The sequence below is a fragment of the Anomaloglossus baeobatrachus genome, chromosome 2 (assembly GCF_048569485.1).
Source record: "Anomaloglossus baeobatrachus isolate aAnoBae1 chromosome 2, aAnoBae1.hap1, whole genome shotgun sequence".
NCBI classification, from domain to species: domain Eukaryota; kingdom Metazoa; phylum Chordata; class Amphibia; order Anura; family Aromobatidae; genus Anomaloglossus; species Anomaloglossus baeobatrachus.
In genome coordinates, this window is record NC_134354.1 from 135,747,447 (window position 1) to 135,774,464 (window position 27,018).

The 27,018-nt window shown below is 44.0% G+C and overlaps 1 protein-coding gene across 1 annotated transcript in view; it reads left to right on the top strand.

The window, feature by feature from the left end:
- Positions 1-24,252, top strand: part of VPS37D (VPS37D subunit of ESCRT-I) — a 37,085-nt gene extending 12,833 nt beyond the window's left edge. Inside the window, exons 3-4 of the mRNA XM_075333295.1 lie at positions 20,564-20,646; positions 21,798-24,252. Coding sequence (XP_075189410.1) covers positions 20,564-20,646; positions 21,798-22,595 — 881 coding nt within the window. The 3' untranslated portion in view covers positions 22,596-24,252. The remainder of the gene's footprint in view (positions 1-20,563; positions 20,647-21,797) is intronic.
- The last annotated feature ends 2,766 nt before the right edge of the window (positions 24,253-27,018 follow it).

The window sequence follows — 27,018 nt, forward strand, 5'->3', positions numbered from 1 at the left end:
ACCCTTAGGCCTCAAAATATATATAATATATATATAATTTAATCTCTGGAGTGACCCTTTAGATCCAAGTCCCTTATCCTCCTGTCTTATACTCGCCCTCTGGCATCTTCATCTGTTATCGGCGCCACTCCTGTCGGTCTCTGTTTGTGCCTGCCAGCTTCTTCGGTGTTTCATGGAGAAAGCTGGAGGTAAAACTCAATGTAAGTCTATGAAAGCCTTGTTCTTGCTCTCATAGAGTTGCATTGAGAGCTTGTGACGTAACTTCTGACTTAAAGCCAATCAGAAATTGCAGTCACAAGATGGTGCCGAAAGACCGGAGTGATGTCAGTAAAAGATACAGACGCCAGAGGATCAGTAGGGACCTTTGAGCGAAAAACACCAATCCAGTGCTGAAGAAAAAAAATACTCCAGTGGTGCTTTAAATTCATTTTTGTTTTTTGTCTATTTGCATTGGTGGATTTTGGGCCAATTTTATTAAAAAGGGGGCACACATTTGATGAATTGGTACACATTAAACATGCTTATTTTTTTTTTGGCTGTTTTGTGCCTTTTTAAGGCTACTTTCACACTTGCATTAATTTCCTTCTGTCGCAATCCGCCGTTTTGGAAAACAGCGGAATCCGTTAACGGATTCCGCTGTTTCCCATTGACTTGTACGGACGACGGATTGCGACAGAAGTACCTGCGTTGCTTCCGCTGGCTGACGCTGCGTTCCTTTCCTCGGGCGGAAGGAACGCAGCATGTAGCGTGTTTGAGCGGCGGAATCCTTTATTTTTTCACTGCGCATGCTCATCATATTATTATTATTTTTTTTTTTTATCACAGAAACTTTAATTTGTCTCTCGGTGGCCGAACGATCAGCTGATCGCCCGGCAGCCGGCTTTTGAGAGCGCTCAGCTGATCGCCCGGCAGCCGGCTTTTGAGAGCGCTCAGCTGATCATTCACAATAAATAGTCTGCCGCCGGTAACACTGTAAAAAGAAAAACCAAAAAGCAGATTCCGTTGTTTTGTACGATCCGTTGCATCTGTTGTGCCACTATATGCAATTCATCCGTTGCATCCGTCACACAGCGCAATGCAACGGATGCCGTTCAACGCAAGTGTGAAACTAGCCTTAGAATAAAACTTCTCACATTCCTTTCAATAAGCTTTAAAATGTTGCATGCTAGTCTTCAACTGACCCCAAAAAATTAAATTAGACACATTTTGTACACCACTAGGATACGAGAGTACAATTTTGCAAAAGTTGTGCTACATTTTAAAAAGTTACAAACGATGAATTAGAATTAAACCAATGATGACCAAAACTATACCCATAATGCTAAACTGCCGGTACCAAGAGAACCATTTTTACTGCAGAAAAAAAGGCACAAAATCAATGATGAATTGGCCACTTAGTGTTTAGTTTATCTTGGATAAAGAGTGTATTTACAGTCATGGCTGACAGCGTTTTCACCCTTGAAATTGTTCCAGTAAATGGAGTATTTCTCACACGTTGATTTCCTTTGTATGTAGTGCAACAACTCAAAAAAGAGGGATAAAAAGGTAAATTGGACATAATTTCACATAAAACCCCCAAAAATAGTCTGGATAAAATTGTTGACAGCTTTAGAAAATTGTGGGTAAACAACTTTGATTGAAGGATGTGATACTAATTCAAACTCACCTGTGGCAAGTAACAGGTGTGGGCAATATGAAAATAACACCTGAAACCAGATAAAAATGGGAGAAGTTGACTTAATTTTTGCATTGTGTGTCTGCCTGTGCTTCACTAAGAATGGAGAAGAGAACTGTCTGAGGACTTGAGAACAAATATTGTGCAAAACGTTCAACAATCTCAAGGTTACAAGTCCATCTCCAGAGATCTTGATGTTCCTTTGTCTACAGTATGCAACATTATCAAGATGTTTACAACCCATGGCACTGTAGTAAATTTCCCTGGACGTGTATGGCAGAGAAAGATTGATGAAAGGTTGCAACCCAGAATCGTCCACATGGTAGATAAGCTGCCCTAATCACATTCCAAAGAAATTCAAGCTGTCCTTGAGGCTCAGGGTGCATCAGTGTCAGTGCCAACTATCCATCGACATTTGAATGAAATGAAACTCTATGGCAGGAGACCCAGGAAGACTCCACTGCTGATACCGGGACATAAAAAAGCTAGACTTGGTTTGGCAAAAATGTATGTGATTAACCCAAAATCCTGCTGGGAAAGCATCTTGTGTACAGATGAGACCAAGATAGAGCTTATTGGTAAAGTACATTATTTTACTGTTTACTGAAAACAGAATGAGACCTTCAAAGAAAAGAACACCGTACCTACAGTCAAATATGGTACAGGATCAAAGATGTTTTGGAGTTGTTTCGCTGCTTTTGGTACTGGGTGCTTTGACTGTGCAATGCATCATGAAATTTGAAGATTACCAACGTTATATTGGGTTGCAATGTAGTGCCCAGTGACAGAAAGCTGGGTTTGCTTCATAGGTCATGGGTCTACCACCAGGACAATGACCCCAAACATGCTTCAAGAATTCCCCAGAAATGGATTGTATCAAAATGCTGGAGAGTTCTGAAGTGGCAGCAATAAGTCCAGATCTAAATCCCATTAACACCTGTGGAAAGATCATAAAATTGCTGTTGGGAGAAAGCGCCTTCAAATGTGAGAGACCTGGAGCAGCTTGAAGAAGAAGAGTGGTCCAGAATTCCAGTTGAGAGGTGTAAGAAGCTTGTTGATAGTTATAGGAAGCGATTGATTGCAGTTATTTATTCCATTCCAAAGAGTGTGCAACCAAATATTATTGCGGGTACCAACAATTTTGTCCGGCCCATTTTGGGGGTTTAATATGAAATTATGTCCAATTTGCCTGTCACGCCAGAGGATAGAGGCTATACCAGCTGTATAGGACAATGCAAAGGAAAGGAGAAGGAATGCCTTATTGCTAGGGAAAGGAGGAAGTGGTGACCCCTACAATAACCTGTAGCTCACCTTCACTGCCCCCACCGACCCAATACAGGTTCCACACCTGTCGCTGAGCTGGCTACCTGGGACCATGTCTTCCCCTGGCAACAGGGCTTTAAGTAATGTGGGTGTCACACGATACAATCTATTGAGCGATCGTACCCACCCCCTTTGTTTGTGCGTCACAGGCAAATCGCTGCCCGAGTCGCACAAAGTCGTTAAACAGCCGTCACACGTACTTACCTGCAGAGCGACCTCGCTGTGGGCGGGGAACATCCACTTCCTGAAGGGGGTGGCTTGTTCGGCGTCACTGTGACGTCACACAGCGGACGCCGAATAGAAGCGGAGGGGTGGAGATGAGCGGGATGTAAAAATCCCGCCCACCTCCTTCCTTCAGCATTGCTGGCCGGACGCAGGTAAGCTGTGTTCATCGTTCCCGGGGTGTCACACGGATCGATGTGTGCTGCCCCGGGTATGATGAACAATCTGTGCAAATAAGATTAAACGATGTTATAAAAATAAGCGACGGGTACACGATTTACAACCGATTTGCGTACGTTAAGAGTCGCTCTTAGGTGTCACACGAGACGACGACGTGAATGATGCCGGATGTGCGTCATGAAAACCGTGACCCCGACGTCATATCGCACGATAGATCGTCTCATGTGACGCCCGCATTAGGATGGAGGATATGAGCCTAGTCAACACCACTAACACTAAAGGAAGTAAAAAAAAAACCCCAGCATTTGTGTTCCCCCTTTACTATCACCTGAGCCAAGGTAGATAGGAAAAGTCAAGCACTTATCTGAGGAACAGCAACCACAGACGTTTCTGGAGCTACACGAGCTGACCACTGCAGACCACAGCAAGGAGCAAACTATAAACCGCACCGAAGCCACCCCAGGGTGAGGTTAATAAAGGAAGTCAGAGAATAGCAACTGAGAGGAAAAACTGACAGTTCAGCAGGGTCATAGAATTTGCTAGCTGCAGAAACGGTTAACTGTCTGATAACAAGTGCCGCCGATCTCTGTGATCTTCTAGCACTTGCTGGCACTGGATTGTCAACTGGCCGTGACACATCCGTGACAACGCTTTAGAGAATGAATGCAGCACTGGTTGGGTATGTGCATTGGTGCTCCATTCTAACTGGGATAAAAATTCCCTGCCATGGATAAAAATTCAGCGTTGTAACCATCAGTCCCAGCAGTCAAGCTCCCACCAATCAATAAGCTGTTACCTAGGCACAAAAAATAATAAAAAAAACCCCAACCCATCTCTGTCCCTGTAATTTGTCCGCAGACTTCCCTGTAACTTTTTTTTTTTTTTCTTCCTGCCTTATTTTTTTTATTTAAGATTAATATCAAGAACAAAATGATTAAGAAAATCAATGTAATAAAAGTATAATATTCTACATTTGACATTGGACAAAGATTGCAAAAATAGCTTGATCATATATTCTCTGGAAGCAAAGGTATATACGAGAGATTTACTGAATCGGGACTCGGAGCCTATAACACTTCCTTTATTCACATATATTAAATCATATATATATCTTACAGTCTTCATAATTTGGATATATAAATAACCTTCCCTTCTACTCCTTTTCTAATTTTTTTTTTTTTTTCTACAATTTTTAGAATTCAAGCTTTCTATGTCACTGTACCTGGGGTCATAGTTGGGTTGAAGTCCCAATGTGACCATATTTTTTTAGGACTTCTCTGGGTACTAGCGGTGCATGATCGGAGTTTTATAGTGGGTCACATGAGTTCACCCCCCCTGTTTTATTAAGGCTATGTGCACACATTGCGGGTTTTTTTCATGCATTTTTTTCCTTACAGATTTTAATCAATACTGCAAGGAAAAACACATCTCAGCAAAGTCTAGGAGAATCGTGACCTGCTGTGCACACGCTGCTTCTTTTTTTCTAGCAGATTTTGTTGCTGACAAAAAAGCAGCATGTCAATTGTTTCTGCGTTTGTTTTTTTTTCTGCATTTCTATAATCCACTGCCATGCTTTATCACTACAGTGGATTATATTGCAGCGCTTCACCTCCCACACCATGCATATAGCATAGACCAGCTGAGTTCCGGAGGTCCGCATTGGTCTATCCAGGACTTGTGCGATGTCCCGGTCATGTGACTGTGTAATGCTCATAGTACTGGTGTAAGCAAAATTTGACCCACTGGACCACAGGGGAACCCCAGCCCTACCTTTTAGTGGGGTAGAGTCTGGGACTGTGGCAGCTGACCTCCAGGGCAGGGATGGACCTAGGAGCAGACAGGCTGAGTCTCAAGTGTGGACAGGGACAACCAGTTTAGCTTGAGGCAGACAGCACAGGCAGGACGGACAGGCAGACTCACTAGCAAGGCCAACACAAACACAGTCAGAAGTACCAACTGAGCAGGATAGACAGGTAGCAGGTACCAACAGGACAGGACGGACATGAACCAGGTACAGGCAGGACATAGCGGCCTGGAACCACGTGCCAACAGGGAAGGATGGGCTGGGACCAGATACAGGCAGGACAGGGTGACCTGGCACCAGGTACAGGCAGGATAGGAACCAGGGACAGGCAGGACAGGATGCACAAGGGTGACATGACAACTAGCTGACTAGGGTATGAAATACTAACAAAACAAGGTCGTTGATCAAGCACCTCCCTTAGTTGGAGTGTGCCTAAAGTACCTAGTGCCTTTTAGCGATCGTTTGAGAGGCACTTCCTAGGAGGGACGTGTTGGCCCTTCTAACAGAAGGGCTGCAGTGTTCGCGCATGCCCTAGGAGGACACCTGGAGGACCTGTTACCCACGCACAGGTCCCGGGAGGGGGAAGCAGGAAGAGCCGACTGTGTCGGTAAGGAGAGTTTCACACATCCTTCTTTTTGCTGGTTTGGCGGATCCGGCAGGCTCCCGTACATTGAATACAGTACAATGACAGCGCAACAAGCGCCGGTCACATGCTGTCATATGACAGGTGCATGTGACCCGGAAGTAACAGCGCTGTCATTGTACTATATTCACTGTACGGGAGCCCGCCGGATCCGCCAAACCGGCAAAAAGAAGGATGTGTGAAACTGCACTAAGTGAAAGCGCGTCCCTGCAGGGGGGAGAGCGAGGAGTGCGAGGACTCCAGCACTACACAAGCTAATGGGCCTAGCTCAGCTCGGCATTGGACAATTGGTCTATGCAGACAGGATCTGTGTGATGTCACGATCGTGTGACTGTAATGGGTGGAGCGCAGTAGAGAAGTTCTGGTAAAGGACCTGGGTATAATCAGTTACACTGCAGGGGGCAAGAATAAGTTCAAAAAATAATTTTGCTTGAACATGAGCGACATGACTGATTCCCAGCAAAAGGCCGCCCTCAGGACTGAAAACAAAGGTCTGTACTGGTTTCACCTAAGCATGGAAACTATTTTTTTTTTTTTTTTTAAGATAAATACATGTAATTTGTTTTAGAAAACCATATCAGTGATGCACATTGCATAATGTAAAACACATTGAGTGTAGTTTAATAAAAAAAACTGACATGATAGGTTCCCTTTAATAATAATCTGTATGCCCACAAAATCCGTTTAAACTAATTTAGGCCCTGTGCGCACACTGCATTTTTTGCCGCGGACTTGCCGCAGTTTTTCCTGCAGAAAAGGTGCGTTTTTTGTTCATAACCTTCCTGCAGTCCTTCCCCAGCAAAATCTATGGGAAATCCAAAATGCTGGGAGCACGCTATGTTTTGTTTTTTTTTACAGGTTATGCTGCAGAATTTCTGCAGCAAAAAAGCAGTAGCATGTCGCTTCTTTTCTGCAGGTACCTGCGTTTTTGCCATAGATAATGATAAAAAGCCGCAGGGAACAACCTGCAGAAAACCGTGGCAAAAAACAAAGGAAACCGCATGCGGATTTGGGTGCGCTTTTGGTGCGGAATTCTGCCAGAGGGTGCGGAATTTTCTTAATAAAAGCAATTTTCCCAGTGTGCACAGATCCTTACTCTGCAAGGCAACCCCAGTCTATTTGTCATACCAGTGTAGAAGCAAGTCTCATTCTGCCCGATATTGTCCCACTATATAGGTACTAAATTAATGGCTAAATAAAACTTTCCCTGCTGATCAGAACTTGACCTTCATAATAATAATAGTATTATTATTAATAATAATAATATTATTATTATTATTATTATTATTATTATTATTATTATTATTATTCCTATGAGAGATTGGTTATCAATAGCTATAAAGATAATATTTTGTGATCCAATCATTGATATTGATGGCTGTTGATTATTATGTCTCTGGAGACTAAAATGGTTTTATTGATGATCATTTGTTCCATTACTTGTTAGCCCTCATGCTTGCTTTGTAATATTTCTGGCTTCTTATTGATTGACAGCAATGTGCAAAGAAAGTGGGGGTAGATGCCCATGGCAGCCAATGAGATTTAAGCATTGACATTTTACAGGGTTTTTGGTAAATGTAAGAAGCAATCTGATTGGTTAATAGCTAGTCCACGAAAAAGTCCCCTTATTTTTTTGCAACAGTCTTTACAAATCTCTCCTTACATCTTGAACAGTAGAAAGATTTTTCCAAATGGGAATTTGTCAATTAATCAATTCTTTTGTAATACTGGGTGCTTTAGGCTATGTTCACACAGGACGTTCTTGCAGCTTTTTTTTTGTTTTTTTTTTCCCCCTGACCAAAACCTGATCTTGTGGCAGGATGTTTCCTGGGAGTCATCTGTGGTTTTGGTGCGGTTTTAGTGGGGGTTTTTTTGTGGCGTTTATTCTGTGATGTCAAGACCAGCAGGGGTTCAAAAGTACCTGAGTGCTGAGCCGTGCCAGGTTTGAAAAAGAAAAAAAAATGTATAAAGGGAAAAAAAAAAGTAAAGCAAGCACGCTATACTTACCAGTCTCTGGCATCGCTGTACCTGCTCATTAGATGCTAGAGTGTATGGGCTCCTTCCAGGTATGACATCATTTCAACATACCCCTATCACATGGGGGACGAAGCATTATATAGTGGAAGAGAGAATACATCGCCAAGTTCACTAACCCAGTTGGTCACGCCCACTAGCCTCGAAGGAGCCCATACCTTCTAGGCTCAACTGTACCTGCTCTCGCGGCTCTTCCTATTTCCAGAGTTGCTCATTAGCCTCATGCATATTCACTGCTTCCCCAGTGCATCGGCATCTGTGATTGGTTGCAGTCAGACGCGCCCCCAGCCTGTGTGCCAGCGTCTGACTGCAACCAATCACAAACCTGGTCTGCAGGTCTATTGTACAGTAATAAATAAATAAATAAAAGAAATGACGTAGGGTCCCCCCATATTATGATACCCAGCACAGATAAAGCCCCTAGCCACAGTCTGCAGCACCCAGCTTTGTGCTTTTCTTGGCTGTGTCAAAATAAGAGACCCCATGCTGTTTTTTTAATTATTTAAATAAATATTTGAAAAAACTACATGCGGTCTCCCCAATTTTGATACCCAGCCAAGATAAAGCCCACAGCTGGTGGCTGTTTTTTTTTCAGGCTGGAGAGACCCAGCCTAGAAATATCAGCCTGCAGCTGCCCAGGATTGTTACATCCATTAGATGCGACAATCCCAGCACTTTACCCGGCTCTTCCCGAATTGCCCTGGTGCGGTGGCAATCGAGGTATAAGGGGTTAATTGCAGCCCACAGCTGCGACTAATCCCTAGATTAGTAATGGCAAGCGTCTGAGACCCCCCCCCCATCACCAATCTGTAATAAGTGACAAGAAATAAACACAAACCCCAAATAATCCTTTATTTGAAATAAAACACAAAAAGACCCTCTTTCTCCACTTTATTATTTATTAACCCCATAATCACCCCTGCAGGTTCAACGTAATCCACACGAGGTCCCGCGACGATTCAGCTCTGCTACATCTGAAGATCACAGCGCGCAGCCACAGAATAGGACTGCCCGCTGTGTGCTCCAGAGAATGAATGAGCCTCGTGATCACCGGTGACTTCACTCAGGTGATTTCTGGTCACAGCTGTGACCGTAAAGAGCCTGAGTGAGGTACCACTGTACGCGCGACTCATTCATTCTCTCTACAATAGACCCGCAGACCGGGCCTGTGATTGGTTGCAGTCAGATGCTGGAGGCGCATCTGACTGCAATCAATCGCAGATGAAAGCAGTAAATATGTAATGAGCGGGGAAGTGGATGAGCCGCGGGAGCGTACAGCCGCACCAGTGTTTCGGTAAATATAGCGCATCTGCTCCAATTTCCCTATCCCCACCACCATTTTTAAGTGCCAGCCAAATACCCTTTATCAATTCCAGGCCTAACCGAGTTTTTCATTAACCTGGTTAGACCCACTGATCCAGGGTATCTCCGAGTCCACCCGTCAGTAGGGTGAAAAACCATGGCAAAAGCAGCGTTTCATTAGCATGGATTTGCATAAATCTGAGGCAAATCCGTAGCTAAAAAACTCTGCAAATCCACTGCAAAAATGCCCAGTGTGAACATAGCCTTAGGGTCTTAGGGGTTTTTTTTTTTTTTTTTTTTATGCAGACAATGAAATAGAATCTGACAGTAGGATCAACCCTCTTAAGCCGTCTATTGTACATGGACATGTAGGTCATAGAAATTTGAATAAAGTAATATCTGCGACCCAATGTTTTATTCCAGACAAATCCGCGTTTTATCTAACATGTAAATGAGCTGTTCAGATCTATAGACACAAATCTCCCTGAGAATATGCCTTCAGAACATATTTTAAATAAAAGGGGGCGTTGCCAGTGTGATACATGTAATGACTGACACTTTGATCTCATAATGAAACTTTGATCAGAAATAACTCAGGACAGAAATAACTCAGAACAGAAGCGCTAACACAGTACTGCAGAAGTGAAGTTTACCTCATTACAAACACATTTGCAGCTGCATTTGTCCTCTCATAGTACTTCAGCTTCCAGCTCACAGGCAGTCAGTGTGGGAGAAGGAGCAGTACAGCAGAGCTGACAGCACTGTGAGAAGACAACTGCAAATGTGTTTGTAATGAAACCAGTCACAACTCTGCTGTACTGTGTTGGTTATAATCAGACATACAGTGCCTTGCGAAAGCATTCGGCCCCTTTGAGGTTTTCAACCTTTTCCCACATTTCAGGCTTCACACATAAAGATAAAAAATTTTAATGTTATGGTGAAAAATCAACAAGTGGGACACAATTGTGAAGTTGAATGAAATTTATGGCTTATTTTAAATTTTTATAAAAAAACTGAAAATTGGGGCGTGCAATATTATTCGTCACCTTAAAGGGGTTATCCGGCTTATTTTGAGTTTTTTTTTTTTTTCATTATTACCCTATTGGGCTACATTGGGGCAGGTAAGTAGATAGTGACCACTTACCTGCCCTGCTGTCAGCCCCTCTCCCCCAGCTCAGAGTGGTCATGTGACCGCTCCTGCCGCGATTTTTCTGCTTCCGGTCATTTCATGTCAACATGGGCAGGGCCATGTTGACATGCAAATCTGGAAACAGCATGTCGCCTCCCTGCTGGGCTGTACAGTGCGATGAGCCCCGCCCCCCTTCCCTGCACCCTCCCACACATTCCCCCGCACCCCGTACTCTGCCCACAACCTCCTCCTGCACTGCTGTGGGGTCCGTCACCTGGGGGAGGGGCCTCGCGGCGGCTGCCGTGGTGTCAGCGCCAGCACCGGGCCCCCTGATCAGGATCGCACATTCAAATATACCGGCATCACAGATGCCGATATATTTGAAAACGCTGATGAGAAGGAGCGCTGCTTCTCATCACTGCCCGGCTGTCTGTGCTCTCTTCAGCACAGCGGTGACGTCACTACTGTGCTGATATGGCCAGAGCACAGACAGCGCGCGAACGTGCAGGAGCGGCGGGGACCGAGGACGGGTGAGTATGTACTCCCTATGGGAGCCTACACAGCCCGGTGTGTGTGTGTATGCGGTGCACAGCCCTGTGTGTGTGTGTGTGTGTGTGTATACGCAGTGCACAGCCCCATGTGTGTGCGGTGCATAGCCCGATGTGTGTGTGTGTGTGTGTGTGTGTGTGTGTGTGTATATGCGGTGCACAGCCCGATGTGAATGTGTGTGTGTGTGTGTGTGTGTGTGTGTGTGTATATGCGGTGCACAGCCCGATGTGAATGTGTGTGTGTGTGTATATGCGGTGCACAGCCCGATGTGTGTGTATATGCGGTGCACAGCCCTGTGTGTGTGTGTGTGTGTGTATACGCGGTGCACAGCCCTGTGTGTGTGTGTGTGTGTGTGTGTGTGTATATGCGGTGCACAGCCCGATGTGTGTGTGTGTGTGTGTGTGTATATGCGGTGCACAGCCCGATGTGTGTGTGTGTGTGTGTGTATATGCGGTGCACAGCCCGATGTGTGTGTGTGTGTGTATACGCAGTGCACAGCCCCATGTGTGTGCGGTGCACAGCCCGATGTGTGTGTGTGTGTGTGTGTGTGTATATGCGGTGCACAGCCCTGTGTGTGTGTGTGTATATGCGGTGCACAGCCCTGTGTGTGTGTGTGTGTGTGTGTATATATGCGGTGCACAGCCCGATGTGAATGTGTGTGTGTGTGTGTGTGTGTGTGTGTATGCGGTGCACAGCCCGATGTGTGTGTGTGTGTGTATATGCGGTGCACAGCCCGATGTGTGTGTGTGTGTGTGTGTGTGTGTGTATATGCGGTGCACAGCCCTGTGTGTGTGTATACGCGGTGCACAGCCCTGTGTGTGTGTGTGTGTATATGCAGTGCACAGCCCGATGTGTGTGTGTGTGTGTGTGTGTGTGTGTGTGTGTGTGTGTGTGTATATATATGCGGTGCACAGCCCGATGTGTGTGTGTGTGTGTGTGTGTGTATATGCGGTGCACAGCCCGATGTGTGTGTGTGTGTGTGTGTATATGCGGTGCACAGCCCGATGTGTGTGTGTGTGTATATGCGGTGCGGTGTGTGTGTGTGGTGCACAGCCCGATGTGTATGTGTGTGTGTGTGTGTATATATGCGGTGCACAGCCCTGTGTGTGTGTGTGTGTGTGTATACGCGGTGCACAGCCCGGTGTGTGTGTGTGTGTGTGTGTGTGTATGCGGTGCACAGCCCGATGTGTGTGTGTATATATATGCGGTGCACAGCCCGATGTGTGTGTGTGTGTGTGTGTATATGCGGTGCACAGCCCGATGTGTGTGTGTGTGTGTGTGTGTGTGTGTATATATGCGGTGCACAGCCTGGTGTGTGTGTGTGTGTGTGTGTGTACGCGGTGCACAGCCCGATGTGGGGCTGTTATTTGCAATGCTGTAGTAATGAGAGGTCAGTGCTGGGGCAGAATATACTGGCAGGGAATGTGTCTGCAGGGGGCGGGCAGAGGGTGCGGCTGGACACTGGGGTGGGGCTGGACACTGAGGCCGGGCGGTGCCTGCTGTGACTGGGAGGTTTTGCACAGGAAGTGGTCAGTTTGCTTGTGCTGAATGTAAACAAGGAGCTGCAGAGAATAAAGGGATAATTCGAGAGGAACAAAAGTTAGAAAACAAAAAATAACAATGTAGGGGTGTTTTATGACAATACAGCACAGATTAGCTTAAACTCAAAAATTTTTGTTATGTCGGACAACCCCTTTCAGTGAATACTTTGTACCGCCACCTTTTGCTGGGATTACAGCTGCAAGTCGCTTGGGGTATGTCTCTATCAGTTTTGCACATCGAGAGACTGAAATTCTTGCCCATTCTTCCTTTGCAAACAGCTGGAGCTGAGTGAGGTTGGATGGAGAGCGTTTGTGAACAGCAGTTTTCAGCTCTTTCCACAGATTCTCGATTGGATTCAGGTCTGGACTTTGACTTGGCCATTCTAACACATGGATACGTTTATTTGTGAACCATTCCATTGTAGATTTTGCTTTGTTTGGGATCATTGTCTTGTTGGAAGATAAATCTCTGTCCCAGTCTCAGGTCTTTAGCTGTATCTCTGATCAGTCTTCTCCTTGTTTGAGATGAAAGTTTGTATGGACGGTCGGGTAGATTTGCAGTGGTATGATACTCCTTCCATTTCAATATGATCGCTTGCACAGTGCTTCCTGAGATGTTTAAAGTTGTGGAAATCTTTTTGTAACCAAATCCGGCTTTAAACTTCTCCACAACAGTATCACGGACCTGCCTGTTGTGTTCCTTGGTCTTCATGATGCTATCTGCGCTTAACACAGAACACTGAGACTATCACAGAGCAGGTACATTTATATCGAGACTTCATTACACACAGGTGGCTTATATTTATCATCATCAGTCATTTAGGACAACATTGGATCATTCAGAGATCCTCAATGAACTTCTAGAGTGAGTTTGCTGCCCTGAAAGTAAAGGGGCCGAATAATATTGCACGCCCCAGTTTTCAGTTTATTCTTATTTTACAAAAGTTTAAAATAAGCAATACATTTCGTTCAAATTCACAATTGTGTCCCACTTGTTGTTGATTCTTCACCATAACATTAACATTTTTATCTTTGTTTGAAGCCTGAAATGTTTGAAAAATTCAAGGGGGCTGAATACTTTCGCAAGGCACTGTAGCTGTGCAGCAGAGCTAAAAGCACTATGAGAAAAGTGCTGCTGCATATGTTTGTAATGAGAAAAAGATAACTTCTGCTGTACCGTGCTAGCTCTGATCTCACGACAGAGCTGTGTGATTATGAGAGCAAAGTGTCAGTCATTACATGTGTCACACTGGTAACTCCCTCTTTCATTTAACCCCGTCACGACCTATGACGTACTGGTACGTCATAAATCGTGTCCCTGCCTTTGATACGAGCCCACAGGCCGAGCTCACATCTCTCCATGCACATCTTGGCTGATCTGATTAGCCAACATGTGCCTCTAATGGCCACGGGTGGATTAGAGATCCGCTTGCTGCTGTTAAATCCCACTGTCAATCTCTGACAGAGGGATTTAACACATACCAGCAGGGAGCGGGTCATTCCCTGCTCCCATCGGCGGCCTCGTGATGTGATCACATGGTGCTGATGGGTTGCTGTGATAGCTGGGGTTTGGAATAACTTCACGTAAACGCCGTTTGCAAGCTGGAGTTCATAGAGATGATTTCTGCTATTCAGAGCGGTGCTGATGCACTCTTCTGTACAGCACAAGTGATCGATCGATTGTGGCTTCAAGTTTCCTAAGAAGACCAGTAAATACAATAAAAAAATGAGAAAACGTTTTTAGAAATATGAAACTCCCCGTCTCAAGGTCAAAGCACCCCCTTTTTTGCCCCATTGAAAATAAAACAAAAAAATACACATACTTGGTATCACTGCCTTTAGAAATGTCCAATTTAACAAAATATATAATAAATTAATCCGATCCGTAAACAGCGTAACCAAGAAAAAAATGTAAAACGCCAAAATGAAATTTTTTGCTTGTCGTAACATTGCAATAAGAGGCGATCAAAACATTGCATCTACCCAAAAATGGTATCTGTAAAAAAAATCATCTTAGGCCTGAAAAAATAAGCCACCACACAGCCACAGATCTCTAAAAATGTAAATGATACTCTTTTTGGAAAATGGCGCATAATGCGGACTCTTTATATTTCTACAATCCAGGTGGTATGATTTTCCAGGTCAGTATGACTACGTAGATACCAAACATGTATAGTTTTTATTTTTATGTGTGTGTGTATATATATATATATATATATATATAATATTACACACAAACACACACACACACACACATAAAATATATATATATTTTATATATGTGTGTGTGTGTGTGTAAATATATGTATGTGTAATAAAAAAAATATATATATTTTTTTTAATTTTATTTATATATATATATATATATATATATAATATTTATATTACAATTGAGGAATTGCAACTTATTTATTTATTTTTTGCAATTTAACTGCACTTGGAATTTTTTCCCATCTCCTGGTTCACTATATGGTTTCATTCAAAAATACAACTTGTCTGGCATAAAACAAGCCCTCATACGGCTATATTGAAGGAAAGTTAAAATAGGAGGAACAGAAAATCGCTGGGGGGTGAGGGGGTTAAAATAGTCCCTGGAGGAAGGTTTTCAGGGTGATCAGTGTCCGGCCCATAGATCTTAACAGCTCATTTACATGTGATAAAAATGTGGATTTCTCTGTAACGAGGCATCGGATCTCTGCTCGCCCCATTGGACAGCACACCGTTTTGGCCAGCAGCGCTGATCTGATCCGTCACTCAATAAGGAATGCAGAGGCAGGGACGGGGCACTTCTGAAGATGGAACATGGACAAGACTCTTTCAGGGTGTCTGGGGAAAACCATATTTTTCCTGGAGAGGAAACCTTGCATGTCTCTGAACATTTCTCAGTGAATGCACCACTGCCACATTCACCTGTTGGAGTACTGGTTTCATCTTTTTGTTTAAGGGTATGTGCGCACGTTGCTTTTTACCTGCTTTTTACCTGCTTTTTTGCTGCTTTTTCTTCTGCGCTGTTTAATGCCAAAATGGATGTGTTCTTCTATTCAAGCAAAGTCTATGGGAATTTGGGTTTCTTGTTCACACTATGTTGTTCAAAATGCTGCCTTTTTGTGGCAGAACTTTGGTCAAAAACTCAGCTTTGCAGTGCAAAACCCAAATGGCAAAAACAATTGACATGTTGCTTCTTTGAAAAGCTGAGTTTTTGACCAAAGTTCTGCCTCAAAAAGGCAGCATTTTGAACAACATAGTGTGAACAAGAAACCCAAATTCCCATAGACTTTGCTTGAATAGAAGAACACATCCATTTTGGCATTAAACAGCGCAGAAGAAAAAGCAGCAAAAAAGCAGGTAAAAAGCAGGTAAAAAGCAACGTGCGCACATACCCTTAGGCCAGTAGAGCTACCCTATCTCCACTCTACTATAGCCTCCATTTCTTACCCTCGTTGCATTACTTAGCATGTGCATTTTGGCACGTGCTTTGCTCGCCATATTGGGGCGGCTTAGTTCTGCTCCTTTTTCACAGATTAAGTTTTCCTCTACAAGTACTGACCACAGTGTGTCTAGAGAAGATTCAGCATCTCATGAAATATGCGGAATTGGAATGGGAACTTAAACAGGCCGCCATAAGAACACGTGCATAGGTCTTGTGTATATCCCACTTCTGACATATGAAAGGTCCCCTAATTAGCACCATGTACCTATTGTGCTACCCCCTCCCATAGTGTTTGGACCTGTAGGGTACGTTCCCATGTTCAGTGTTATTTGTGTTTTTGACACTATTTTCACGGCTTCCAGAACACTACAGTACAAGGAAAGTGGACGGAATAATAGAAATCTGCTGGCCACTGCGCTTCTTTTTTACTATGCGTAAACTGACCTGTGTGCGTGTTTCCAATTCCCAGCATGTCACTTTCTCTTGCTGAGTTTTCTGTGCAGAATTTCCTCATAGATTCACATTAGATACGTAAATTCCGCAGGTAAACGTTTTTGGTGGGTTTACACAGCGAAAATGCATAAAAAATGCATGTAATCCGCACCTAATGATGTCAATACCAGGAAGTTTAAAAAAACAAGACCGCTTTATGTAAAGGATGAGACTGAGACAAAAGACAAAAAAGGCAGCGTCAAAAAACGCAATTTAAAAAACGCACAAACTGAGTTGCAAAAATTCTGTAGTCAAAAACACAATGGATCCTGATCTTGGGAACGTAGCCTTAAGGGGGCTTTACACGCTGCGACATCGCTAACGATTTATTATCGGGGTCACGGTGTTTGTGACGCACATCCGGCGTCGTTAGCGACATCGCAGTGTGTGACACGTACGAGCGACTTTTAACGATCGCAAAAGTGGTAAAAATCATTGGTTTTGGAGAGGTCGTTCAAACACCAAATATCGAAGTATGTGCAGTAACGATGTTGTTCGTCGTTCCTGCGGCAGCACACATCGCTATGTGTGACACTGCAGGAACGAGGAACATCACCTTACCTGCGTCCGCCGGCAATGAGGAAGGAAGGAGGTGGGCGGGATGTTACGTCCCGCTCATCTCCGCCCCTCCGCTTCTATTGGGCGGCCGCTTAGTGACGTCGCTATGACGCCAAACGAACCGCCCCCTTAGAAAGGAGGCGGTTTGCTGGTCACAGCGATGTCGCTAGGCAGGTAAGTATGTGTGACTGTTCCTAGCGATGTTGTGCGCCACGAGCAGCGATGTACCCGTGACGCACAACCGATGGGGGGGGTATGCACGCTAGCAATCTCGCTAGTGAGATCGCAGCCGTGTAAAGTACCCTTTAGTGCTTACAGACGAGGACCTGCTGTTTTGTCTCTTTGTTCTGTTTTTTTTTTTTTTACTTGTCTTGATACTTCCCGCATTGTAAGATGCTGCACGATATGATGGTGCTCTAAAACGAACATCTGTATGTTTAATATTTGTATAATTTGGCACACCCTATTAATAAGGTACCGGTTATCAGCTGGGACACAGAAGGGGACTGACTTAGCAAACAAAAAGGAATTCATCGGAATTGGAGATTACTGTTAATATAACAAATGTATTTATGAGACCCACACCAATGGACAAAAAGCACCCCTAGACCATTATTCCTTATTATAACTTATTTTTACAGTCTTTTACAGGGGTTGTCTCACGTTTTTATGTGGTTAGAATTGCATTGTTCTTGTAAGAACAGGCAACTTTGCAATTTTACTTTTTGATTGAAATTCCTCTACATTCTCAAGATAGGAAGGATTGCTAATTTTCTAGTATATAGCTTGTTCACCAGGTCGCCGGCCACCCTGTGGTCTCAGGTAAGGAGCTTGTGCTGTTAGAAGGCTCCATGCATTAGAGCCGGATCAAACCAGAGTCCTTCCCTCTGTGCTTCTCCCACATTTTCAGGATACTTGTACTAATACTATTCATCCTGAATAGTGTGTGTAATGCAAGTCAATTGGGAATACTTGCAATGTAACGAGTAACCCGAATGCCACACTATTCGTGCGAGTAGTGAATAGTGCAGAATTCAGGTTACTTGTTACATTGCGAGCATTCCCCATTGACTTGCATTGCACACACTATTCGGGATGAATACGTGAGTATTAGACAGTGCTCGTTACGAGTATCGCAAATCCGAGTATTTTGAAACTCCCTCATCATTAGTAATGCTGCCTCTGCTAGCATCCTGGGAGCAACCATGCTGCAGGTCTGTACTGCCAATCTAAAGGGTACTTTACATGCTGCGACATCGCTAGCGATCTCATTAGCGATGTGAAATTCTAGATCGCAAGTGCTTTCGAGATCGCACATGCGTAAAATGACCTATGTGCGAACTCGAAAGATCGCACTTGCTATCTAGAATTTTACATCGCTAATGAGATCGCTAGCGATGTTGCAGCGTGTAAAGTACCCTTAAGCTGGGAGGCAAAGGGATTGTACGTTCCCAAATAAAAGAAGTTGAGACACCCCTTCTAATGGCCTGTTTGGACAGGCCGACCAGAATTCTGTTCACACAGATTCATGGTTTGTGTTTACACTATATCTGGATTGAAAACAATGATTTTAATGATTACATGAGCATTCCAATCACTTGGTGAAGGAGTGTTTCGCTCATTTGTCAGGTGACTGCTGGCATATTTGAGCCTCGTTCACATTACGTCAACGTTGCACTCTTTTTGTCTTGCTACAGTTTTTCAAAGATCGTGAATTAAAATAAATAAAAAAACATCACATTGCAAAGTGTGAACACAGCCTTACACAATCCGATAATCAAATCAAAAAACGAACATCGGAACAAACGCTCCTTGATTAACGGCTTGTCTAAATGAAGCCTAAAGGCTACTTTACACACTGCGATATCGGTCCCGATATCGCTAGTGTGGGTACCCGCCCCCATCTGTTGCACGACACGGGCAAATCACTGCCCGTGTCGCACAACAGCCGTCACACATACTTACCTGTACGGCGACGTCGCTGTGACCGGCGAACCGCCTCCTTTCTAAGGGGGCGGTCCGTGCGGCGTCACAGCGACGTCACTGAACCGCCGCCCAATAGCAGCGGAGGGCCGGAGATGAGCGGGACGTAACATCCCGCCCACCTCCTTCCTTCCGCATAGCAGCCGGGAGGCAGGTAAGGGGAGCTTCCTCGTTCCTGCGGCGTCACACGCAGCGATGTGTGCTGCCGCAGGAACAGGGAACAACTTCGTTACTGCTGCAGTAACGATTTTTGAGAATGGACCCCCGTGTCGCCGATTAGCGATTTTGCACGTTTTTGCAACGATGCAAATTCGCTTATCGGTGTCACACGCAACGGCATCGCTAATGCGGCCGGATGTGCGTCACAAATTCCGTGACCCCAACGACTCCGCATTAGCGATGTCGCAGCGTGTAAAGCCCGCTTAAGGGAAAGAAAAGACTTGGTCGTGTTTAATACAACTGAGAATAATCTTTATGCATTTCAGTGCCATGAATATACTATTTTTACTATCTATTTTATTTTATCATTTTCATATTGATAGTACCTTACATAAAATGCAATTAAAAACACATAAATGTTAAATAAATGCTTTAAATTTCCTTCTACTTCTATTTTGATTAGTTACTAGTGGTGAGTGAATACTAAATATTCGGGTTTGGGATATTCATACCGAATACCTAGTACTATTCCACTCTTTGTTAGTATTCCAGCGACTCGACCAGGGACTTGTAAAAATCAAAAACTTTTATTCCATGAATTTAAAATAGAGTAACATGTTTAAAAAAACATATGGTTCACCAATATGGAGGTACGCTTATACGCGTTACAGACTAGAGTCCTTACTCATAGCTTGACAACATACAAACAACCATGATTGTGAACCATATGTTTTTTAAACATGTTACTCTATTTTAAATTCATGGAATAAAAGTTTTTGATTTTTACAAGTCCCTGGTCGAGTTGCTGGAATACTAACAAAGAGTTGTGTCTCCATGATTATCCGGAATCAAGTTCCCTGCACCGCCCTGGTTTGATTGGATTCCTCCAGACGTTACATGTGCTGTGGTTCGGTGAGCTGACATGTTTTGTTTTTCTCTAGTACTATTCCAGTATTCGTCCCTGAATAATAAACCTAATGCAAGTCAATGGGGAACCCGAGTATTTTTCTAGAAGATTTCCCATTGAGTTGCATTAGGTTCGTTATTCGTGACAAATTAGTGGAATAGTGCTGGGGAAAAGAGATCCAGAATCTCGTCAAAAAGTGAATAAAAAAAGTCTTTTATTTCATATCTTTAAAAACCGACCGTCGGTAGGATATTCTGTACATAGATGTGTCTTATGCGTTTCGAACCACTGCTGGTTTGAAATGCGTAAAGACTTTATTATTCACATTTGGACGAGATTCTGGATCATTTTTCCCTCTGTTATTGAATTGCCCTGTACCCTTGGACAAGGAGCCCTTTGCCATGCACCGTCTCTGATTAGGAGCCCAGTACATTCACAAATCTGGTGAAATGAAAGTTTTTCCTTTCACTGTGGAATAGTACAGAGGATTTGGTACGAATAACCTGAATATTTAGTATTCGCTCATCACTTCTAGTTACATTTGAAAGGTTACTTGATAATGTTGTAATGATTGATGTGGAGGTATAGTATGGTGGTTCCAGTGACACTAATCCTGATTTTGTCTTTTGTAGAGTGCCTCTTGCAGGAATGTAATCCACATGTTGCACTCAGTCACCTGCAGGAGGAGCTGCAGAGCACCGAGGCAGAATGTGAGGTCAGTGTGTGTGTTAATGATTCCTACAAGCAATAAGTCGCCATAGAGTATAAGTCATGCTACTGTGAATCCTGATCAGACGTACTAGAGTAAACCGAGAAGCAGTAAAATTATTTGTGCTTCTGTGTTTTATTATTGTACAAATTTATTAAGATGATGCTGGGCAGAAGGAAGGTGCATAGACCACAGCAAAGGGACATGTCTTGTAGAAGACAAGGGATTAGTCATTCAGGAAGACCATAGTATAATTTTATAGTGGGCTTTGGTTATCAGAAAATATGGCAATGCCTTCAGAGGTGGAGCTTTCCTATCAAACCGTACAGTGGCTCCAAAAACTAGCACTATATACAATTGATCACCTAATCACAGAGTCGGTAAATATTTGATAGTTGAGGTTCGTACCCACCAATCGCTAGAATCAGGGTCCTAAGGGAATTTGAATGAATTGGTGGTCAAGCATGTGTCACACTGACCACACTGAAAGTCTATGGAAAATGGTCAACTACAGGGCTCTGCTGTTCTGTCAGCTCCATAGACACTGAACAGAGTAAAAAGGTACATGCTTGACCCCCCCACCCCTCCCCCGTTCTAGCAATCGGTGGTGGTCCCAGTGACCAGACATTTTGACCCTGTTGTGTGGCCAAGGTATAAATATCAGTAGTAGGAAAGGAACACTTGAGCCAAACTTTAGTGCAAGGCCTGAGAGAGTCAGTGAAGACCACCGAGAGACTTGTGTGCCATGCTACACCCCTCATTACACAGGACATAACTGCCTATGTTCTGCACTATTGTGTCTATTTATGTAAAGGAAACATTATTACAGTGTTAAAGAAATGTTTTATGATTTGTGAGAACTGACAATAAAAAGATATTCTTATAAAACTTGGTAGTTTTCAATCAAATAAAAGATGAACTGGTCTTTGGTCTGATGAACATCTACATCTAACGCAATCTTTTTCTCTCTTTTTTTAACCTTTTCCCCCTATCGGTCCCTTTTCCACATATTCATTATTATTATCTCCCCTTGTATATGTCATTGTTTCTCACACCATTGCACTCCGATCTTTGCTGGCTGACTTGAATCCATTACACTGTCATGTTCTTGCCGTGCATGTCTTTACATCTGTGACATCTCACTCCCCCAACACTAGGCCCTCTCTCAGTTGTTCCTGGAGGGCTCCCTCCCTCTCCTTGTTTTCCTGGATTCTTACCATTTGCTACGGGCTCAATGTCACATCCGCAGGATCCAGAATGAGAAGCTGCTTGAGCTTCTGGGAGAGACTCTTGAACAGGACACAACCCCCCAAAACCAAGAACTGCCTCCTGACCGGGAATTGCCCCCTCAACAACCCACCAAACTACCCTCTGACCAGAACCTGGCCCCAAAGCTTCAGGAACTTCCCCCACAATCCAGAAAACTGCCCCCTAAACAGGCCTTGCCTGTCCCTCAGCCCACCAAAATGCCCCCAAACTGGGATCCTCAAATGAAGCCTCGTGAAGTGGCACCTGGGGGTAAACAGCCTTCTCGACCTCGAGAACTGCCCATCCAAACCAGCAAAATGCCCCCTGAAAGGAAACTGCCTTCCAACCCCAAGGAGAAACCCCACAATCCCAGAGATCAAACCCCTCAGGCCAGTGCTCAACCAATCCCATCCCCTGCTGCTCCTTCACAGATGCCCCCTGCTGTATTCCGCCTGCCTCCTCTGCCATGTGGAATGGCACCTGCATTGTTGATTCCCGCGGAGGTGCTGTCTCCTTTTCAGGGTCCATCTGCCCAGTCCCCAGGATGTGGTGTCCCACCTTTGGGGCGCAACAACGGTCAACAACAGCAGCCACCACGGGCTCCTCTGCGATTCATTGCTCGAATCTACTTCCTGAGCACTCGGCACCTAAGGGTGCTGTCCAGAGCCCAGCGGCAGCAGCAGCAGCAACACCCTCCGAAGCGATAAGTGAAGAGCTGCAGGTGGACAAGGGAGCGGGGCAATTTATGGGACGGGGGACAGGGTAGTTGTCTGTGAGTCTGTGTATGGCTGTGGGTCTTTCTGCAGACATTGTTTCTTTGTGGAAGCAGAATGTTTGGTTATTTTCAGTCCATGAATGGAGCGTGTGTGTAGAGGCTGGTTCCATGGGAGCTTCTTGGGTGACTGGAGCAAATGAGGGCAGCGAGCGTCTGTTCTGTGAATGCAGTGTGTACTCGGTACTTCCCCTTCCGGTTGTTTACTATCTAAAATGCAGCGTGGGTGTGCAGAGTCACGGTGTACACTGCGCCTGTCTGTGGCCTGGGAATGGATGTGCAAGGGTTAAACCACACGAGGGAGAGTTATGAAACTGCCTTTTAAAACTAAAAACAAACTGGTTTTGTTGCTTGCAGCATCCAATCACAGCGCAGCCTTCATTTTGTATTCTGCCCTTGAAAAATGAAAGCTGCACTCTGATTGGGCAACGAAGGCCGTTTCCTAAATCTGCCCTTCCGCTTGTTGTCTGCATTAAGAGAAGGTGCTTCATACATGTGTGTATGTTGTACAGTCCCGGGTGTGTATGTGGATAAATATTCCATTTGTTATCATTTATTCAAGTGGTTACGATTGCTATTTATATAAAAGTGGCCCTGACATATAGAGAACTTGGGGGCCACAGAAATAAAAAAATTTATAGATTGGATTTTTCCGGTTATTAACAAATAGACTGAAAGTTATGGTGCATCCTTATCAAGTGCCCTCTCTCTGTACGGTTTCCTGCGGAGAATGTAATCAAGAATCGCGGCACAATTGTGTCTATACATGACTGAGTCTCCACCTGGTGGCCAACTGAGGTCACTGCAGATACTAAAACAGTAGTAAGCTCAAGATCATGCTGTAAGAATGCTTTATAACGTGATTCTTTTTACAGCAGGTTTCTGAAATTATATTGCATAATAGTTGCAAAAAAATACTGTATTTTTTATTTATTTCTGTTTATAATTGTTGGTGATATTGTGGTTTGTTGCACATTTTTTATGCATTATGTCTACCCTAACAGTGTCTATTGAACATGGTGGTGGAATTACCAGATGTTCTTTAGTTATACAGAATTTCCCTTTCCAAATGCTTCTTGTAGATCATGAGTTTGCATATTCTTCATTTAATTTATTTGGGGAGTCCCTGACTCACAATGCCGGGTGTCAACCTTTTAGTATTAGTTTGAAACTAATACCACCCAAATCTTTTGCCTGCGATGACCCAAGCTGCCCTGAGCGTTTCCAATGATTGAGCGCTACAGATAATGCCTTCATACCATTGGAAAGAATCGGGGGAAGGGCATTGACGACATTGATATTAGTTTGCAAAAATTCCCATTTTACTAGCCGAAGGACCGGATGGATTATTATACCATTGGACCAAAGATTAGCAACGTCTATTATTTATTTTTATTTTTTTTTCTGTTCATAATCACAATAAATGGTTCCATTTTGTGCACTGAAAACATATCAACTAATGTGAGTGATACGTTCATTGAATAGTGCAATTCTCGATAGATTTGTTTAGTATTCAGAAATATGCTGGGGTCATACAGATCTTTAATTACTATTAGCAACTTTTTATATTAAATGCTATTTCCTCTCCTGTTCTTTCTTGTTGATGCCATTCATTTATTTGTTAGAACGTCCGGTATTTGAAAATACATTTTTTTTTTTAATAAGGACAAGGTTATACAATTTTGTATTGTAGCTACTGTAGAAGATCTCGGTCTGCAATCCACATGAACCATCATTGGTCAGCTCTGGTTATGTGATGGTTAAATAGGCGCTCACCTATGAAGGCACTAATGAAATTTCAGCAAGCAGAGGTCTTAAAAACCTTGAATTGATTCAGAAGCAATACTGGAAAATGTGTATAACATTTCATTATCCAATGTATAACCTTTTTAAAGGGAATATGTCAGCAGGTTTTTACTACCTCATCTGAGAGCAGCATATTGTAAGCAAAAAAATCCTGAATCCAACGATGTATCGCTTTTGGTTACTGGGTGCAGCCGTTGTGACACAATAAGAATTTTTAGATTTAGTCATGTAGCAGAGCTGAAACAGGTGTCCCCGCCCACACCAGGCTCTCTATAGAGATTTTACATTGACATTGAGTTGTCAATCACAGCAGAGCGTATGCCGGACTAGCCAGCCTGTGAGTAGTCCAAGCAGAGAGAAGTACTGCTGTCCTTCTGCTTAAACATAGCAAATAAACAACAAATCAGACCTCAACAAGACAGCCAGCCCTGTATTCTGTTTTAACCCTTGCAGTATCCTGTCTTCAGCATACATAGCAAAAACCTGCTGACAGATTACCTTTTAAAGGGACATCTTTTTTAAGTCCACAAGTCTTGCTCAATGTAAGTGTACCCAGCGAAGCCGTGACCTCTACTCGGATGCTGGCTGGGAGTCTGCATATCGCATATTCGCAGCCGTGTGATTACTGTTCTTGGCTCGACACCAGGAATCTGCAGAGTGTGCGATTAGAGGATTCCCAGGTCTGCAGTCACACAGACTGACACATAGTGACTGTAGACTCATCGATTTAGACTGGGCAGCCCCTTTAAAGGGAACCTGTCAGGTGCAATATGCACCCACAACAGTGAGCAGTTCTGGGTGCATATTGCGAATCCGTGCCTAACCATCCCTGTATACACTAGCATAAATAAAAGGATCTTTAGAAAAAGTATTTCTAAAGAATGTATATTATATGCTAATGAGGCCAGGGACTACTCCCAAGGGTATTGCTTCCCTTGCTAGTCAGCCCACATAGCATGGTAGCACGCCCACAGGGGTGTACTAACATGCCAATGAACGCACAGCGACGTTGCACACACCTCACTGTTCATGGTGGCTGGTGGAGGATGGATGCGTACGGCACATGATCCAGAGTTCCCACAGCTTCCAATCATGCGCTCTAAACTGATGCTGGGTGTAAGCTTCCCGGCTTCAGTGAGGTATAATGCGCATGACCGGAAGTGCTGAGACTCCCAACCATGCGCAGTGTGTATCCATCCTTTGCCGGCCGCCATGAAGAGTGAGGTATGTGCGGTGTTGCTGCATATTCATTAGCATGTTAATACGCCCATAGGGGCGTGCTACCATGCTATGTGGGCCGACTAGCCAAGGGAATCAACACCCTCAGGACTAGTCCCTGCGCTCATTAGCATAAGATTAAAGATGTTTAGAAATACTTTTTTTTCTAAAGATCTCTTTATCTATGCTAGTGTATACAGGGGCGGCAGGCATTCGCAATATGCACCCAGAACTGCTCGTGGTCCTGTGTGCATATTGCATCTGACAGGTTCCCTTTAATAAAAAGCCCTTCTGTCTCCATGAGGCTGCATTTTTCAGAAGTACATAAACTACACTTCTAAAATGGAATGTATCTTTATTATAATTCTATTATAATTCTCTCATATTTTGCATAGGGTATCTTTTACCAGACATATTTAATGGGGTTTTTTAGGACTTTTATTTTGCCTATCTTTGAGAAAGGTCATCAATATCAGATTGGTGGCGGTTATCAGGTCCTGAAGTGGCTGGATGTACTCAGTGTACAGAACACTAGTAGTGATGAGCGAGTACTAAAATGCTCGGGTGCTCGAGGCTCGGGCCGAGCATCCCAAAATACTCGTGTACTCGGCCCGAGCACCGAGCCCAATGTTATCCTATGGGAGACCCGAGTATTATTCTGAAATGACCCCCGGCAGCATGTAGAAACCATAAAACTGTAAATTAAAATAAAAAACGTGCGTGTGTGTGTAAGCGTGCATATATATATACACGCGGAGTGGAGTGCGGGAGGGACCGTAGCCGAGCGGGGAAGTGTCGGGCTAAAGGCACGGTCATGCTGTGAGGGCCGGCCAATCACTGCATAAGGGCTGGCTCTAAAAAGAGCGCCAACATGAAGACCACGAGTACAGCACGAGTATCGCGAAATTACTCGGTCCCCGCCGAGTAGCCCGAGTACAGTGATACTCGTGCGAGTACCAAGTAGTGACAAGCATACTCGCTCAACACTAAACACTAGCACTCTGTACACTGTGTAGTAGCCATTATTTAGTATTGCAGCTCTGGTCCCAAAAAAATGGATAGCAGCTGTACCCCACCTCCAGTCCTCAAGGCCACCAACAGTGCATGTTTTCAGGACTTCCTTAGTATTGCACTAATAGTGCAGGTAATAATTTAATCACCTGCCCAGGTGATGATTCCAACACCTGTATATTACTAAGGAAATCCTGAAAACCTGCACTGTTGGTGGCCTTGAGTTGGGGAACTCTGGTGTACAAAGCCAAATATCCATGACTCCACTACACTGAACAGTGGTCATTATAGGGTACAGCTAGTATCTACTTTTTTGGGCCTTG